Below are 18,011 nucleotides of genomic sequence, written 5' to 3' on the forward strand. Positions count from 1 at the left end.
ACTTGATATAATCAAACATTCACCAGTGCTATTTAGTAGCTTTTGGTACATTTTGGAAAATAAAATAAGTTTTTAGGCTCGCTTTATATCAAATATAGTGAAAAATTGGTTGGTCAAAAAATATTAGCCCCCATGTGAATTTTTGCTTTCAAAACACACCTGAGCAACCAATCAGCTTTCAAGACACACCTGAGCATTCAATCATCATAAAAGGACTCCAAGAAACAGGCACTTGAATACCTTATTGAGAGGGACTATACTCCTACTCACCATGCCAAAGACAAAGGAAATCAGTCTTGAGCTCAGAAAGAAGATAGTAGAGGCTCATGATAAGGGGGAAGGCTATACTGCTATGTCCAAGCACTTCACAGTGTCTAGAACTGCTGTACGTTGCATCATTGCGAAGTACAAGGAGACACATTCTGTAAGAAACAAACCTAGGCGTGGTCGAAAGCGCAATATTTCAAGAACTCTGGAGAGGAAAATAGTCAGAGATGTCTGCAAGAATCCCCGGACATCTGCCAAGATGATTGTTGCTGACCTGGCCTCTTCTGGAGTTGATGTTTCAAGGAACACAGTGGTGAGGGCTCTTCATCGTGGTGGGCTTCAGGGCCATCGTCCCAGAAGAACCCCTTTACTCAAGGAGTGGCACATCAGAGCCAGACTGAGGTTTGCCCGTGAACATTTGAAAGGTAAAGATGAGTTTTGTAAGTCTGTGCTTTGGTCTGATGAGACTAAACTGGAACTGTTTGGGCACATGGATGTTGCTTATGTTTGTCGAAGAAAGGGAGAGGCCTTCAACCCTAAGAACACATCATGCTGTGGGGCTGTTTTGCAGCCTCAGGCACAGGGAGTCTTGTTTGGGTGCAAGGCATCATGACAAATTAAAATTATGTTGACATTTTGAGGGATAATATGAAAAGATCTGCTCTTAGTCTTCGCTTAGGTCATCGCTGGGTCTTCCAACAAGACAATGACCCAAAGCACACGTCAAAATTGGTCCAACAGTTCCTAAAGGACACCAAAATCAAGGTGCTGGAGTGGCCCGCACAGAGCCCAGATCTGAATCCTATTGAGAATCTGGCGTGTGCTCAGAGTGAATGTCCATGCTCGGAAACCACGCAATTTGGACCAGCTGGAACAATATTCAATGGAAGAATGGGCCAAAATCCCTCAAGAGACCTGTGGCAACCTAGTAAATAACTACTCTAAGAGGTTGTTGTCAGTTGTGGCTCAGAAAGGGTACACTATTGACTATTAATGGCCTGGGGGCTAATATTTTTTGACCAACCCATTTTTCACTATATTTGATATAAAGCAAGCCTAAAAACTTATTTTATTTTCCAAAATATACCAAAAGCTACTAAATAGCACTGGTGAATGTTTGATTACATCAAGTGTTATCAATGCTGGAAACATTGGGAAGAATTTTAGGAGAATGTTCAATAACTCCTGGGGGGGTAATAATCCTCAACTGTATGAACAGGTGGATTGGTGCAGCGTTGCATCGGCCTGTTTTTGTGAATAAGGCCGTGAGCTGGAAGGCATATGAATAGTATTCCTCCATGGCAGTATTTTGGGGTACAAGTTAACAACCCATCCCCACATCAGTGGATTAAAAAAGATAATTGACAAAAAAGTATTGATTAGTTGAAGCCCTTGATTTTAATCTCTAGAATATTTATTCAAAGTGCTTTGAAATTCACACATGTTTATACACAGACACTATTTAACTGAATGGCGCTTTTGAAATTTGAACAAGACCGAACTGTTAACCCTTCAAATAACGGATGACCCATTCAACGACCTGTGACCTGGGCATACGCCAATAGTAGTTTGCTGTAGATATGCCACTTTAACGTCACTGAATCCAAACATCTACGTGTGCTGGCCACTGGTTAAGGTGGCACTTTACAGCATCCATTGCCGCTTCCCAAGGCAGACTGTCTTAAGGTCTGCGGTGATGTTGCCACCCCACCTGACTGGAAACACAGTCTCATCTTGTTTAACATGCAACTAATGAGTTTATTAAGTTAGATGTTTAGAAAACAAAATGAGTTCAAGCCTTTCATAGATCTGGCCTTTTTTGCTTTCTAAGTGCACCAAAAGCACATAACTTTCAAATGTAGGTTACGTATTATTTCTATGAAAAAGATTTTTTGCATAATAGTGTTTTCATCATTCAAGATCATCGCTGACTTTTGTAACGGGAATACTGTTGCATCATGTGTTGATGTTTAAATATGTTTATTAACACCTTTGAATGGAATTCTCCTGTGGTTAACGTGTTATCAGACATTATTACTAGGAGTGCGCTGTGTTGAAGTCCCACTAGTACACAACACAGCAATCAACCATAACAAGTTATTTTTGTTTGAATAGGGTCAAATTGTGTCATAATGGTTCAACAGTACAGTCTGTTTCTATCTGGCAAAACAGAGTTATTTATTTGGTTGCACTTACAGAGTATGTATACTGTGTAAGCCCTTAGTACATATTAATTACTAAATTAAGGATTTAATACCTAATTAATCAATTCTCTCCTTGATGAAGGCTTTGAATTTATATCAATGTGTGTGTCTGCATCAATAATATATCCTTGCCTTAACGACTATATAGTAAAGATTAGGAGACGTTTTGCTAAGACATAAGTCATTGACCCTTTTCTTTGTAGTGCATTACAATATCTTTGATAACAATAAATCCATTACATGTATTATTAAACATGGATTAAAAAACTAAAAACTAAACCCTCAAGCAATAACTCACAATTGAGAATTTGATTCTTAATTATTTGTTTGAAATGAAACCATTAAAGCAAGCAAACATTTTTGGTGTTACATTCATTAAACATGTATTAATTGTAATACATTTCTTCACATCAACAGACTCATATTTGCATATTATTAATGTCTAATGAAAAACGATATCAGTACCATATCAGATAATCTTCCTCAATAATGTAGTGCTGCCATCTACTGATTATGATACCAACTGATCCATAAATGGTCATATTTTGAACGTGTTCAGAAGTGAACTTAAAACTCTCATTGAGATCTGAGCAGTGTTGTCTTTCAGCATTCATCTGAAAAAATCTGCTCCCAGTCAGGAAACGTACTATTTCCAAAAAGGATGTCATACTGCACCAATTGCATTTTTCTGTCAGCAGTTTGCAAGCCAGCATGTTTTTTTGCCTTTTCTGAACCACAATCCTGTGTACAGCAGATACATGAGCAAGGCAGTCAAAGTTTGAGATGTGATGACAAAATAGTCTTGTAAGGGCAGCTGCAGTATTAAAGGTAAAAAAGAATGCGTCTCTGTTGTTGGCCTGTAACACTACTGTGGTGTTAATGTGGCTAACCAGTCACTAGATGGCCCCGTTGGTGAAGAAGTAGACTTCTGCAATAGTTTTGACAAATACAAAAGAGCATGTTTAAAAACGTCATAGTATTTAAAAAATAAACAGAAAAACAATGCAAACTAATTAGGATTTTCAGACATATGATATGTTTTTTATTGGTTTTGTTCAGGATTCTGAAATCTATATTACGTAATATAGCACAATTTTTGTATTAATCTACATGAGGAATCCCACTGTTACTGTTGTATTTAGAATTTTGACTGCTATAAAATAAGATTAAGCCACAAAATAACAAAATATTTTTAAATATTGGTGTTACCACACTATAGAACGAGGAGTGGGGAAGAAACATGAAGAAACTTGGAGACAGATGAGATATTCCCAGAGAGCATGGATAGCTTACATTATTCAGTGGGAAGAGGGCGACATTGTTTAGAAAATGAGTTTTCTTTGTAGGAGGGAGGAGAGTTGGTGCTCTGTTGAACCAGAGGAGAAATATATGAAGGTCAGATGGCAGAGGAGAGCTGAGCGGCACGGCCCACTGCAGATCTCCTTTCTGCATCTCTATCCTGAAGGTGTGGATTGTGTGAGACCTTTTGCCTTAGGTTCCCTCTGTTGTATAATTCACTGGCCTTTACTTCTCCAGCATAGTACTGTACTATGCTTATAATATTATAATTATTTATTTGTTTCCCTTAGCTTTTCCTTCTAACTTAAGTGTTGAAAATGCCTTCAAAGACCACGATAACTGGGTATTTTGATAACGCTAAATCTCGTAAAAAATGTGTAGTAATGTGTTTAAAAATCTATACATACATCTTTAACATCCAATATTTTTGGAGACTAGCAGACATGTAAAGTTTAAAAAGAATAACAGTAACTCAAATATTCTAACGTATTCATTAAACTGAAATAGTAAATTCCAAGATTTGAAGTTGTAATAACAATATCTAAACTTGTAGTAAAAGTAAAACAAATAAATTAAGGGTTGTCAATTTTTTTATTTTATGAATAGTTGTGGTCCTCGTACATTTTCTATCAAGGAAGTATACTTGCTTTGTAAATTGTTAGGAAATACCATTGTCTTTTTTTTACGACATTGTTACCAGTTAAGTTAAAATTGAGACATATTTTTTCAAATGTCATTTTTGTTTTCCATGACATATTTCTTTCAATGTGATACTTTGATCACCTTCAAATGTCAGAACTCACTTTGCCAATTGGAACCAATTTACTCCAAACAGTAAGGTGCTCTCGGTTAATGTACAATACTTGTTTCTCTTATAGTACGTTTTACCTATATTAGAGCTCTAAAAAAGGTAATTTAATTAGCACAAATTACAATATCTGAATCAGCTATAATGAATGAGGTTAAGATTATTGGTTGATATGCTTTTAATCCATGCTGTGTCAGCTGATTTTACAGTTTAATATATAAACAAGAATAATATCATAAACAGAATAATAAAAAACAAACAAATAAAAAAAACCATGTTTCACAATATATAATATAAGAATGATTTATAGAGTGGAGTGATTGCGATTGTTTAAGATTGAAGTATTTAGTATGTAAATCTAAAATAAACCAATTTGTAAAATATCCATTCTTCTAAACATCTCATAGGTTTATAAACACATAAACAAACATGCCCATTGCCCACACATTGACACACCTGGTTCCACACAGTTTTTCTTCCATAGACTAATTGATTCTCATTTTAATTATATTGACCGAGACTCTGTCTCTCCTCTTCACTGACAACAAAACCAGCGCAGGCTGGCAGTCTGCCTCTCACACTGTGAGGATGACACCTCTGTCTCCTTACAGAGGAACTAGTCAACAATCCACTTTGATGTCACTCCCCCCGTAAAGGAAAGGTCAAAATAATAAATGTAGGCCCAATTGATGGGTTGGCAGGGGGGCGCGGGGGGGGTTCAGTGCTGATTTTTGGACGAGTGCTCCCCTAAAGGCATAATGAATTCATACAGTCAGGCACGGCCAAAGAGGAAAACAGCATGGGGCCTCTTTCCATGAAAAGGTTGATCTAAATCTGCAGACGAGTCTGGCTTCTTCTTCCCACTCATTCTTCACACACATTACTCTTTTCTCTCACTCTCAAACACTGGTCTGTCTCACACTCACATGCACACAAGTATAAATACTCCAAAAATATCTCTGTCTTTTACTTCTCTTTGACACACACCTATGCATTATGCATCACCTCCTCCTTACCTCACTGACAGAGGTGAACCACATCCCCTTGGAACAAAAAACTCTCAGTTAGCTGCTCCACCTAACGCCTCCTCACAGCAAGACAACTTTGAATAAAGAGACAATAACCCAGTAATACACAAATTCTTGAATATGCCTTTGAAGATTACTCAGGTCACCAGGGTCGCGGGATATCTGATATAGGTCAAAGGCAACTGAGCTACACGATGCCTGATAGCCGTCCGTACATTGTCACAAATTCATGTTTTTAAAGTGAGGTTAAGATCCCAACTTTCACAAACCGAAATATTGGCAGGCTGAATTACAACTTGTATCTAAAAGTTTCACTTTTACAAATTTGCAGCAGCTTTGGCGAGATTATTTCACTCAGATGAAGCAGTTTGTGCTGAATTATCTATCTTTCACTTAAGTTAAAGAAGCAATAACCCAATGTAAAATTCTCTATTATTAGCAAAGTACTAATTTCTTAATGGTATACTTCGGGAAAGATACCACGGTATATGAAGCAATATAAGAATCAAATGCTTCCTATGCGGAATGGACCCTTATAGAGAGTTCTATCATATTGTTGCAATATTTTTAGTAATGCACAAATATGTAGGTAGAATTGTATTGTTAATTTTTAACATACTTACATTGTTGGAGGGTTAAAATTACATTTCACAAGTTAATAAATATTTTGTACAATCTAAAATTGTAACATAGCCAGGGCAACACATTATTTCAAGTCCCCTGCATGTATTAGCAGTATAATAATTGGTTTATCAGACACTATAATGTAGTGGTAAGCAGATATAAATGATAGGCGTGGAGGCTGTTGCCAAGGATTGTACATTAATAAACAAAATGCACTTAAAAACACACTTTGGTTTGTTTTAGACTATTTGTTAACTGTATCATTATGATTGTTAAATAGAGGGCCTTACAGTGTTATCATAAAGCTATCAAATAAATGTTGTGTGGGAAAGCACAAACATTTGCAAACAGAGATGTGGCATAGAAGAGAACAGTGTCTACTTAAATGCTGCTACTCATTTTTTAGACATGGATCAGTACTTAGTTGCCTTTATTTTTATTTAAATGTGTTATGTACTGCTTTTTCGGTACCACTTTACAATAAGACTACCCTTATAAAGGATGCATAAAGGGTTTCTAATTAGGTTATAATTAGGTTGTAAACACTTTATTTATCATTAAGAACCATTTATAAACCAGTTCTAACATAGTTTTCATACATCAACACAGGCTCATTATTTGGCAAGACGACTAAGCCTTACTTAGCGAGAATCACCTCAGTGAACAACAGATACCAAGGATGCTGGCTGAAGAAGACGAAGTAAGCTAAGCCAATATAAGGCTTAGCAGTACAGATAAATGTGGGCTCACTATTTGGCAAGCAACCGGTCACAGTTGCCCTGTTTATCTCATGTCTTGTAAAAGCTTATTAATGATTATAAAGTGTTCACAACCTAATCAATCAATGAATTACAAACTATTCGCAAACCCTCTAATCTTATAGTAAAGTGGTATCGCTTTTTCTCTATATTTAACATGTTAGCATATTTTATTATTGCTTGCCTTATATCTTCTATATGTCACTTTTGTTGGAATGCTGTACATTTCCCCACTGTATAAAGGCTAACTTGCATTTTAATGATCCAGTCAGCCCTTTTAACAAAGAAACCTTTAGTAAGCAAAACAAATATAGCCTTTTTGTTAAACCAAAGTAAGCAGAAGTTGTGGCATGTGTCCTTTTTTTATTTGGTTGACCGACCATACATTATTAGCATAAACAATTATTATTATTATAGCACCATTTTAATGTTGTTTTGTAACTTATAATTGCGTCATTGGCTTGATCCTATCACTTTTCATGTGAACACACATTACAATAGGCTATGTGCTTAAACTCTTTGCAGCTATTTAATAACTGGTTTATAAAATGTGTTTTCGCACCGTAATATATACAGTCTAACTGCATTAATAACACACATTACACCGAGATATGATTATTTCCCACGGACAAAGACGCAATTTCCTGCTCAGCCACAGTCCCTGTGAGTCGCGTGAAGATGCGCATTCAGAGCTGTTTCCACCGGAGCACCGAGCAGCGCGAGGCGGAACTACGTGCGCAGTCCTGCCGTGAATCACACATCACCACGGCAACCGGCGGTCACACCAAGTCCCCGTCAGCATCACCGGGGTCCGATCACATCCAGAGCCCACCGGAGAGCACAGGACACACAGTAAGTTTATATTATATTTCATAAATCAATGTTTCTGAGTGCGTATACGTTTATTTGCGTATCAAACACACGTGTTTGCGGGTCCAGAGAGCGTGCACTGCTGCAGTAAACCTCCCGATAGGAGAGCTGTTTCTACATGACGTGATTTAGTGCAGGTGATTCATGAATTTTCATCTGCTTTAGTGAATGAATGGAAAAACATAGCATCAGGTTAAATATAAGGCTGTATTTCTCTGTGGCAGGCGGAATTGTGTTGTAATAGGCGCTCCACGTTGAGGCTTCAGATAAATAGCCTACGCATGTATTGTCCTTTTTGCTTTAGACTACATATGCATTATGTCAGCAACTCATCAAACATGCCTTTTATATCGTTCAAGACTTAATATATAGAACATTTACAGTGGGTGATTGAAGATCGTAAAAGTATGCAGCTGGACAAATATGTAATTAATATCTATAGGCCCTAATTATATCGTAGCCTATATTTGTATCAACCTTCCATATTTCCTGTGCTGCTGCTACATCTCTGCTTCCTGATTCCTGGTTACACAGCCTGTACATCTTGTTGCAGCAGTCTTCAATGCAGCAAGTTCAGATATGCATGACCAGTGAACCCTGAATAACTTGAAAGACATAGACAGCCCACTCTTACTTATTCATAACACAGTACGTCTTCACCTTTAGATACCTCTCTCCCCCCTGCCCTGTTTTTAGCTCCTAAACATATGCCATAATCATGCCATCATTTGAATATTAACAGGATTTTACTAATCTGTATTTAAAATATGTAATTTTTCTTATTTTCTGGACTAATTTCCTGTGTGTGGGAGCACTGAGTGTCTGACAGCCGGCTCATTTGTTAATCACAGATTCAGGATGATTCACAATACCCACACTTCCCTCCAACTGTGGAGAGGAAAAACGGTGGTCACCACAGATGACCACTTAAGCCACCCACACAAGGACACACCAAGCAGTACTGTAGTGTTGAATCATTTTCTCACTTAGCATCCTTTTGGTCACTTGACAAAAGCTGCTCTTTAACTTCTTGAAAATGAAAAAATATGAACAAATTCTGAATCAGAGAATACGCCTTCATCATTTACGCCATTCTGAATTATTCTCTTATAATCATTTAGAATGTCTTATTATCAACCATGTAATAATGGGTAGTAACCTGGATAATAGTTAGATTTTAAACTCCAAATTTCCAGAATCAAATTTGTTAATTTGGTTTACGCGTTTCCAGTTCATGACAACATACTTCCTTCATTAGCAGATCATTTATTTACATTGGTTGTGTCTGGAGTCCTTAGTTAATGATCCTGTATCTCCTTTGTAACAAACACATTTCCTGTGCATCAGGGATGTCTCCCGCAGCATAAACTGTAGCACTTTGCCTCCCGGTGAGTGGATCATCATTGTGAGTCACCGGCGTCAGTGGGGCCTGTGGGGTCCTTGGCTGTGGGAAGGTGTTGTGTTGCACTGTGTGAATGAGATAAGTGGATCCTCTCCTCTCCTCTCCACATTTAGGTGATCAGTTGATCGAGAGAAAATATAAATATTATCAGCACATAGAGGCGTTCAGTGCCGTGTTGGTGGAGCGCTAGATTTACACATTGATTTTGAAACTCTAGATACAAGTTTTTAGAAGAGAGATTGGGCTGAAGTTTACAAAATAAATAATTCACAGTGGTTATGAAACATGTTAACTTTAAATGGTTGGATTGTATAGCAGGAGAGCATATGGTTGAAAATAGAAATCTTTGAAGTTGTTTTTGTTCTCCACTTAGTTATAATTTTACTTAGCATAACCTCACTCAATTACGCAGTTATTAAGGGTGATATCATACCCTTTTTTTAAGGTTAATACAGGTATTTTGGGTTTCTACTTCAACATGTTTACAAGGAATGCTTTGACATTTTAGGTCATATAACCCTTATTTTGTTGCTAAAAGTGAGAAGAGAGCTCTATATTGTTATCATATCTTTACAATATGAAGCTACTGCAAGAAGCTAGTAACTTAGCTTAGCATAAAGACTTTAAACAGCTAGCCTAGCTCAGTCCAAACTTAACTACATCCACTTACAAACACCTCTCATATAGATGTTGTACTGTAAAATCACATGTGGTGGTTTTACAGTGGGTTTTCTGCTGGACAATGTAATGGCTCTCAGCAGTTGCCAGGCAACGATTCAAGACCCCAGGAGGTCGCAGCTTCCAGCCAACAAATAATCCAGAACATAACCGAACAGCAAACTGTTGTTTTTACTATTTATATGTATTGATAGTGTTTTATTTGCTTTACCTAACTAAAAACATAACGTCTATAGTTATGCGGGTGGTTCTGTGAGGCTGTACTTCAGCACAGTTGTGCTTTGTGTTAAATGTTACCATCAACATGCTCATCTTTACAATGACATTTCAAAAATAATATTGTTGTGTCTTGGTTAAGAATGATAGTATGCTAATATATGCACTTTATTTACACTAAACATTCCATGATGGGAAGGCCATAGGTTTAGCAAATTCCTATTTATAAATTAAAAATATTGGACAAATCCAAATGTTGACCACTAAAATAAGAACTATTCTTTCTGAGGGGGGAGATCATTTAGATTTGAGATACAATCCATACAATAGTTGGTGAGATATGTCAGTCTGCACCAAAAGGCTGACTAATCAAACTCATTTCTTGTAGTATAAGAATTGTCTTTTTATTCGGGTCTTACTTTTGTGTGGCCTATACTCTAGTCCTGTCCAGTTTTTTCAGTACACTGTCCTCTTTTCACCTTCTTTTGTGTCCTAGCAGCAGCATCTCGGATTTGAGCTTCAAGCAGCTGTCGCATTTGTTTATAGAGCACACAATCTGAGTCAGTCTGACCTGAGCTGCCTGTCCCCCTGCCATCTATCCAGATCAATCCCGGCATTTTCAGGCAGCTAAGCAGCCATGGTGAAGTTAGGCAGCAATCTGTCTGATAAACTGGAGAAGCAGCCGTCTGCTGACGACGGATTTGATAACATCCCGCTGATCACACCCCTGGAGGTCAGCCAGCTCCAGAGGTCGTACGCAGACAGGGTAAGTAAGGCTTATTGGGTCAGTGTTTGTTTGTTTATGTGTATTTCTACGTATGTTTGTTTTCTCTCAAAGGCTCATTTCTGATTTGCATGCCGACCACAACAAACCCTTTACAGCTCACAGAAATAGCTAAGAGATTACAATTTAGAACTCCCCTGGACAAACACCATTAAAATTCATGTGGGCGTACTTACCTTCCAAGCATGAGCAAGCATCACAACACTGAGACTGCTGTATTTACCCTTCATAACGTACAGTACCAGGTTAAACCCTTGGCATCAGCCCATTCAAGTACCTCTTTGAATGCGTAATGCAAGAAGAAAGCCCTCGCGATTATATTTAAGTTTGACGATGCAGTCAGCAGCACCCAATCTTCCACAGGCTGATTAGATGTTGCTGAAACATTAACATAAAAAACACTTTGCAGCTCCCAGATGTATTTTTAAGGCATCAATTAAAGCAGGCTGCTTTTGCAAATCATGTTTGTGTATTTCTAGACATGCTAAATTGCCTTTTTAGTGGATACACAAACTGAACCAGCACTGAACACCGAGCACAACATCATCCATCATCAACCATAATGTGAAATTAAACACAGCTTACAAGTAGTTCTCAGTTTTGTTTCCACAGGAGTCACAGTAACAGTGGATTGTTTCTTCTGCAGGTCATTGTGAAGACATCAACACAATATCAGCTGCAGCAGAAGAAAAAGAACAAGCCTTACGTTCCCAATATCAAGAAGCTGAATATCAACTTCTACAGTGATGTTACAGAGAAAGCCAAGGTACCTACAACAGCCTGATGTTCTGATTAAAAGATAAGCCTGGCAATATTGTATGATTTCCAACAAGTCTCATGATAAGACCATGACCAACAATTGATGGATCACACCTACATGTATTCACTTTCCAAACACTGATGTTGTTTACTCCTCTGTACCATAGAGCTCCATTGTTGTCCAAATACGATTATGGTCACATGACAGCATAGAACTGACAGCATCTGGCAGGCTGACATAGTGAGTGCAATACACTACTAAACAGGACACAAAATAACCAACCTGTCGTGTTACCTTCTTGTCAGGGGAAGACAGTGTGTTGTTGGTTAGTTGTGCAGGGTAAGAACACACCATGATCCAACCTGATCGTAGTGACACATTTCAGGAATGTGCTGCAGCTGAGCGGATCAATAGCTAACTCTAACATGCAAACTGACCCCAGTGCACTTTCCCCCAATGACTTTCGATCTGTTCCCTTTTTGAACAAGCTAAGATCCAGGAAAAGTTGTGTGTCCATGATAGTAGGTTAGTTCATTGGGAAAATGTAACAGGACAGCTTTTACCTGTCCTCAGTAGGAAGGAACAGAGTGGTGGTCACAGACACAAAGCCAGGACGTGTTAGGAGACTACGCAGGTCTTTTTATGACATTTTCTGACAATAAAATATATTACCAACCCTATTCTTTAACTATTAATGACACTTGTTGCTAAACTGATGTCTATGCGTGTGTGTTGTTGCTCAGGTCACAGGTCTGATCCTCATCACTTTGGCCTTCCTGACCAGCTTGCTCCTCCTGCTCATGTACAAAGCTATGTGGTATGACCAACTTACCTGCCCAGAGGGATTCATCCTGAAGGTTTGCAACACACACACACACACACACACACACACACACACACACACACACACACACACACACACACACACACACACACACACACACACACCATGTATACATCACTTCAGGGGACATTACATTGACTTACATGCATTTCCTGGAGATTTATCCTAACCTTAACCATAACCAACACATGCCTAACCCTTAACCTAACCCTTACCCTAACCCTAATCCTAACCAAGTCTTCACCCTAAAATGAACGATTCCCCTCATGGGGACCTCCAATTTGTCCCCATAAGGGAGGCCAGTCCCCACACGTGACTATGTAAACAGATTTAGGTCCCCACAAGTATAGTAATGCTAGACCGACCATACACACACACACACACACACACACACACACACACACACACACACACACACACACACACACACACACACACACTGATGAGAACACATGACATTTAACACTGATTAGAATATGCCATTTTTTATTTCATGTTTATTGTCCTTGCAGAAATTAATTGTGCATAAACACACATTGTCCTTTATACACACCCACACTACACAAATATTAGTGGATTCATATGATTTAGGTAGAGAAAAAAATCTTAATGGCCATCATCATCCTGCAGTTTAGCACAGATGAGCAGAAGCATCTTCTGTAATATTCTTGTCCTCAGTTATTACAAACTTTGTATTTGATTATCCAGGCTGAAGTGGTCCGTGCGACTCCCACTCAAAGAGTCCTTACACAGTCTACAATGCAGCGGGTGCTTTGTTTCTCAGCACACCCTCTCCTCAGTCAATCAGAAAACTGGAGCTGGGAACTCAAACTCATTATCTCCAAACAACACCTTGGAGGCATCGTGTAGCGAGCCGCCGCTGCCACGCATGTTAGTTAAAGAGGCCGTCTCGCAGAGGAAAATGAGAGAGACAGAGGGAGCTTCAGAGCCAGCTTTCTGCTCAGGCAGAGATTGGGACGCCCGCCTGTGAATCGGAGGGGTCTTTAATTAGGGCTGAGCGTGACTAAACTGTGATTAAAGGCTTAACAGTGAGGGGGGCAGCAAGGAAGGGAAGGGGGAGGGGGGACCTTCCGGGCAAGGCTTTTGAAGTTTTTGTCGGTTACAGTTGCTTTCAGCATTTTTTCCTGCTAATGGGTTGTTGGAGACATAAGAGGAGCGAGGATCGAGGAAGGCGAAGTCTCTGCTGTGCTTTTGGGAAGGTTCGAGTCCTTGCTGAGAGGGAAGGTCAGGTAGTGGATCCTCAACGATGGAAACACTCATGAGGTCAAGTTATTCACACGCATTGTCTTGTACATAATCACCCACTTTAAAAACAAACAGGCCAGGCCCCAAAACTCTGAAATGACTTACCTGCTGACCTCAGGTTTGGTAAATTAGCTTTGAAATCTCTTCTCAAAACATTCCTCCTTAAAAAAGCTTTTATCTCTATAGGCAAATGTTTAAAGATACACAGGATGCTTTGTCCTCTAACGAAGGATTATCTGAGATGGACATGGCAACCTGTGATAACATTATTTTACATGAGGTATTTTAAACACCTCTAATCTGATTTGTAGGAAAATGTGCGGTGCATAAAAAACAACGAAAAAAACAACATTTGTTCTCATTTTTTTCCCCTGACAAAGAGTTGAGCCTTATAAATAAATGTGTCTTTTTTATTTATGTATATTCTACTGGGATAAACTTGTGTTGTTATGTTCAGCGCAGTGTGTCCCCTACGTGAAACCAACAAAGACGTGTTTGTGTTTCTGTTCCAACAGCAGAAGCACTGCACCCCGGCCGCTCTGGAGATGTACTACACTGAGCAGCAGCAGCAGCAGGAGGAGCCGGGGGTGCACGGCGGCGCTGGGCTGTATGCTGCGCTCAGCCACCTCAACCAGGTGAAGAGGACCGGACCTGAACTGCCATCGGCATGGTTACCAGTCCCCAGTGCCCTGAACGAGGCAGAGGTGACCAACCAACGCAGCGAGCTGCTGACAGGCGAGCAGGAGGGAGAGTAGTGAGGGGCGGACAGGTGTTACAGCAGGAAATGATGATGGGGAGGCAGCGTAGGTTATTTTTTGACCCTGTGTTTAGGATTTGTTTCTTTCCTCGTACAGACCATTAAATCAGTTGTTTATACTGGTGCTCCAAAACCTTTAGGTACAATAGCATGTTAGGGCCAAGTCAGAGATTTTACTAACAGTAATTAAGTTGTTAATTCAATAGAATATATATTTAGATTATAATGTCATCTATTTGAGTGAAGTAAATATACAACTTTATTCACTCAAAGATGTATCCACGTTTTTTTATTTTCTTTGTAAATGTATTTAAAGTAGGCCTATTACCCTTCTCACTGACTCCGTATTAGCCCTGATATGCCGTTGTACAAAGGTGTCTGTATAACAAATTAAAGTTCAACCATCAGCTATGTAAACCACACAGTTCCCCAGTTACTTTCTTTTAATACTCAATTCAAGCTAATACCCAACTGTGTGTGTGTGTGTGTGTGTGTGTGTGTGTGTGTGTGTGTGTGTGTGTGTGTGTGTGTGTGTGTGTGTGTGTGTGTGTGTGTGTGTGTGTGTGTGTGTGTGTGTGTGTGTGTGTGTGTGTGTGTGTGGCCTAGCATTACTATACTTGTGGGGACCTAAATCTGTTTACACAGTCACGTGTGGGGACTCACCTCCCTTATGGAGGTGAGTCCCCACACGTGACTCATAAGGGGAATCATTCATTTTAGGGTGAAGACTTGGTTAGGTTTAGGGTTAGGGTAAGGGTTAGGGTTAGGCATGTGTTAGTTATGGTTAAGGTTAGGATAAGTCTCCAGGAAATGCATGTAAGTCAATGTAATGTCCCCTGAAGTGATGTATACTTGGTATGTGTGTGTGTGTGTGCGCATGCGTGCGTGCGTAGGTGCGTGCGTGTGAGTGTGTGCGCTTGTGTGTGTGTGTGTGTTAGTGGTGAGTTGTTGTGGTTGGAGGCAGGAATGTTATTAAAGTGTTGGAGAATGTGCCTGACTTTTACAGTGTTACTGAGGCATGAGAAAATCTCAGACATCTGCATTCAGTGTGTGTGTATACCCTCGCGTTCATACTTCACATGGGCACATATACAGTATGTATCATCTTTATATATGTATTCATGTGTGTATGCGTAGGCTGTAGGATTTGTGGAGTTGTTGGAGGTGAGAGAAGCGAGGCAAGAGCTCAGAGTGAGAAGATAACACGTTTTTAATGACATACAGCGAGTTTCTCCCCATCACTGCGACTCGTTATCTCACACTATTCATTTCGTTTTAGAGGGGAACGTATGAAATCAGAATTGAATGTGCTCACAGGCAAGGAACTATAATTGACGATTTACATTTTCTGTCGAAATGAGTCAATTTTTCATCTTATCATCTGGAGATTGTAAATTGCAGTTCAGTGTGCATCTACAGTTGAAAACAGACTAAATGTATTTTAAATCGTTTTACACATTGGCTTTGGATAGTCTCAGAATAGTAAAAATCACCAACTACAACCTCCAATATGAGTATAAAGTGAATGAGCCTGAAAACTTTCTGTACAACTTTTCAATTGATAACTGTTATTATTCTACATGATTGTGTGAGCTACTTTCTGTTATAATGACAACAAATTGAGATATTTTTATGTAAAACTGAAATGACAGCATACTGGAAGATTATTGTAAAAACTGGAAAATTATTTGTTTTGTTACTAAATTGTGTTTTTGGTTAATGTTGCTGCCGCTGTAAATGAGCATGTACAGTTTACCCACAGGTTTGACTCGTCATGATCCTTATATGAATGTATGAAGCAGTGGCTCTAATCTTGCAATAGATGTAATTAGTGCTAATGATGTACTACCTAAAAACTTCAATTGTCTTCACATGTTTCTATTTATTCCATGAACAGTGTTATGTTGTTAGTTTTTTTCAATCCATTGTACATCCATTTATTTGTGTATCTCAAAATATTCTGACAAATCTTGTAATTTGTCCAAATGATCTTCTGTCACATGTTTGAACCTGCTTTCTCTCTTTCATTATTTTGGAGAAAAGTAAAACTCTTCGTGAGATCGCAGCACAGCTTGTTCTTTGGAGCTGAAGTGTCAAACGTTTGCATCAGCGCCATCTGCCCGAGTGTCACCGTCTGAACAGAAATAAAAGTAATTATTGATCCCTCTCATACACCAATAATATATTTTCTCAACTGTACTTGAGTACAACTTTGAGGTACTTAAATTCAATGCTTATATTTCAAGTTAGAACTAGTACTAAAGTAAAAGCAGTACCTGAATGTAGTAAAAAATCATAATGATGTAATATAGAGTAACTCAAATAGTGATACTGTAAGAATGTGTGCGGGTTGTAGTTACTGCGTACAGTACTTGAAGATACATAGGTCAAAATATCAAATATCATTTATTGTTGTATATTCAATAACATTGAATACAAATGTTTAAATCATCTACACCCCTATCAGCCACAGCAGTCAAATGCTGCTTACATATTAAAACATCAATAGAAATAATCAAACACTATAATATTTCTAAAAGACAGGGAATGAGTGAGGAAAATATTTGGATGAATAGGTACAAATTATTTCCAGTTGAATTAAAGCACACTTTCTTATTTTAAGATTGTATCTAAAGATATTATCAACTTTCTTCAAAAGTCATTCCTCACTTCAGCAGCTGAGGTGCACACAATTAATTCAATCTTATGAAACGATTCATTTGTACCTAATTAATTATGAACAAAGCACCCTTCTACAAAACTAACACAGAGTTGCAAATCACAATTAGCTGAGTATAATTAAACACTTCATTGTCAGTTATTCCCATATTTGTCCCTCCAACGCTCTCTACTAACGTTTGTATATGTATTGCTTTGTGTCTGACCGGGGGGCTGTTCTGCATAGGAATACATTTGAATTTTCACACTTACATTTTTCTTTTGAAAAAAATATAGATCTCCTTTTACAGTCTGTTGCTAAAAAATGCTCACTATGCATAGCATTCAAAATATGATTCCTTCCTCCTCAAATTTAAGTTTAGCAATTCAAAGCCAAGCCACATCCTCTCCCCCCCCTCTCTCTCTCTCTCTCTCTCTCTCTCTCTCTCTCTCTCTCTCTCTCTCTCTCTCTCTCTCTCTCTCTCCTCTCTCTCTCTCTCTCTCTCTCTCTCTCTCTCTCTCTCTCTCTCTCTCTCTCTCTCTCTCTCTCTCTCTCTCTCTCTCTCTCTCCACTGCTGTGAGCCTGTCTGCATCTCATTTACACTCACATATTTTCACACCATCTAAACCCAGGGATGTGTGGCTCAAATGTTGTGTGTGTGTGTTGCCTTGTTAGAACCGTGCCTGGTGCGTGTGACTCTGAAATCATTAACCTTCTGCTATGTATGTTTTTGCTATAGCATTATACTTTGTGTGTGTGTGTGTGTGCCCATGCTTAGCTTGTTAAT

General features: G+C 38.8%; 1 protein-coding gene across 4 annotated transcripts; it reads left to right on the forward strand.

The window, feature by feature from the left end:
- Positions 1–7,631: 7,631 nt before the first annotated feature.
- Positions 7,632–14,987, forward strand: caly (calcyon neuron-specific vesicular protein). 4 transcript variants are annotated; one of them, XM_034239099.1, is made up of 5 exons: positions 7,632–7,840; positions 10,758–10,920; positions 11,585–11,704; positions 12,442–12,555; positions 14,324–14,987. In XM_034239099.1, exons 2-5 carry the CDS (start codon positions 10,792–10,794, stop codon positions 14,561–14,563), a joined length of 603 nt encoding a protein of 200 aa, XP_034094990.1. In that variant the 5' UTR covers positions 7,632–7,840; positions 10,758–10,791; the 3' UTR covers positions 14,564–14,987. The 4 variants fall into 4 exon arrangements, with proteins under 4 accessions (XP_034094990.1, XP_034094993.1, XP_034094992.1 ...); XM_034239102.1 differs by having other exon boundaries at positions 14,327–14,987; XM_034239101.1 differs by having other exon boundaries at positions 7,649–7,840; positions 10,651–10,920.
- The last annotated feature ends 3,024 nt before the right edge of the window (positions 14,988–18,011 follow it).

Source organism: Gymnodraco acuticeps, unplaced genomic scaffold (genome assembly GCF_902827175.1).
Source record: "Gymnodraco acuticeps unplaced genomic scaffold, fGymAcu1.1, whole genome shotgun sequence".
Classification (NCBI taxonomy): domain Eukaryota; kingdom Metazoa; phylum Chordata; class Actinopteri; order Perciformes; family Bathydraconidae; genus Gymnodraco; species Gymnodraco acuticeps.

Bases quoted from the DNA above. Each gene is read 5' to 3' on its own strand.
- caly (XM_034239099.1), top strand. From the start codon at position 10,792: ATGGTGAAGTTAGGCAGCAATCTGTCTGATAAACTGGAGAAGCAGCCG. The intron at 10,921-11,584 runs GTAAGTAAGGCT...TTTCTTCTGCAG, and splicing joins AGAGGTCGTACGCAGACAGG to GTCATTGTGAAGACATCAAC. The intron at 12,556-14,323 runs GTTTGCAACACA...CTGTTCCAACAG, and splicing joins CAGAGGGATTCATCCTGAAG to CAGAAGCACTGCACCCCGGC.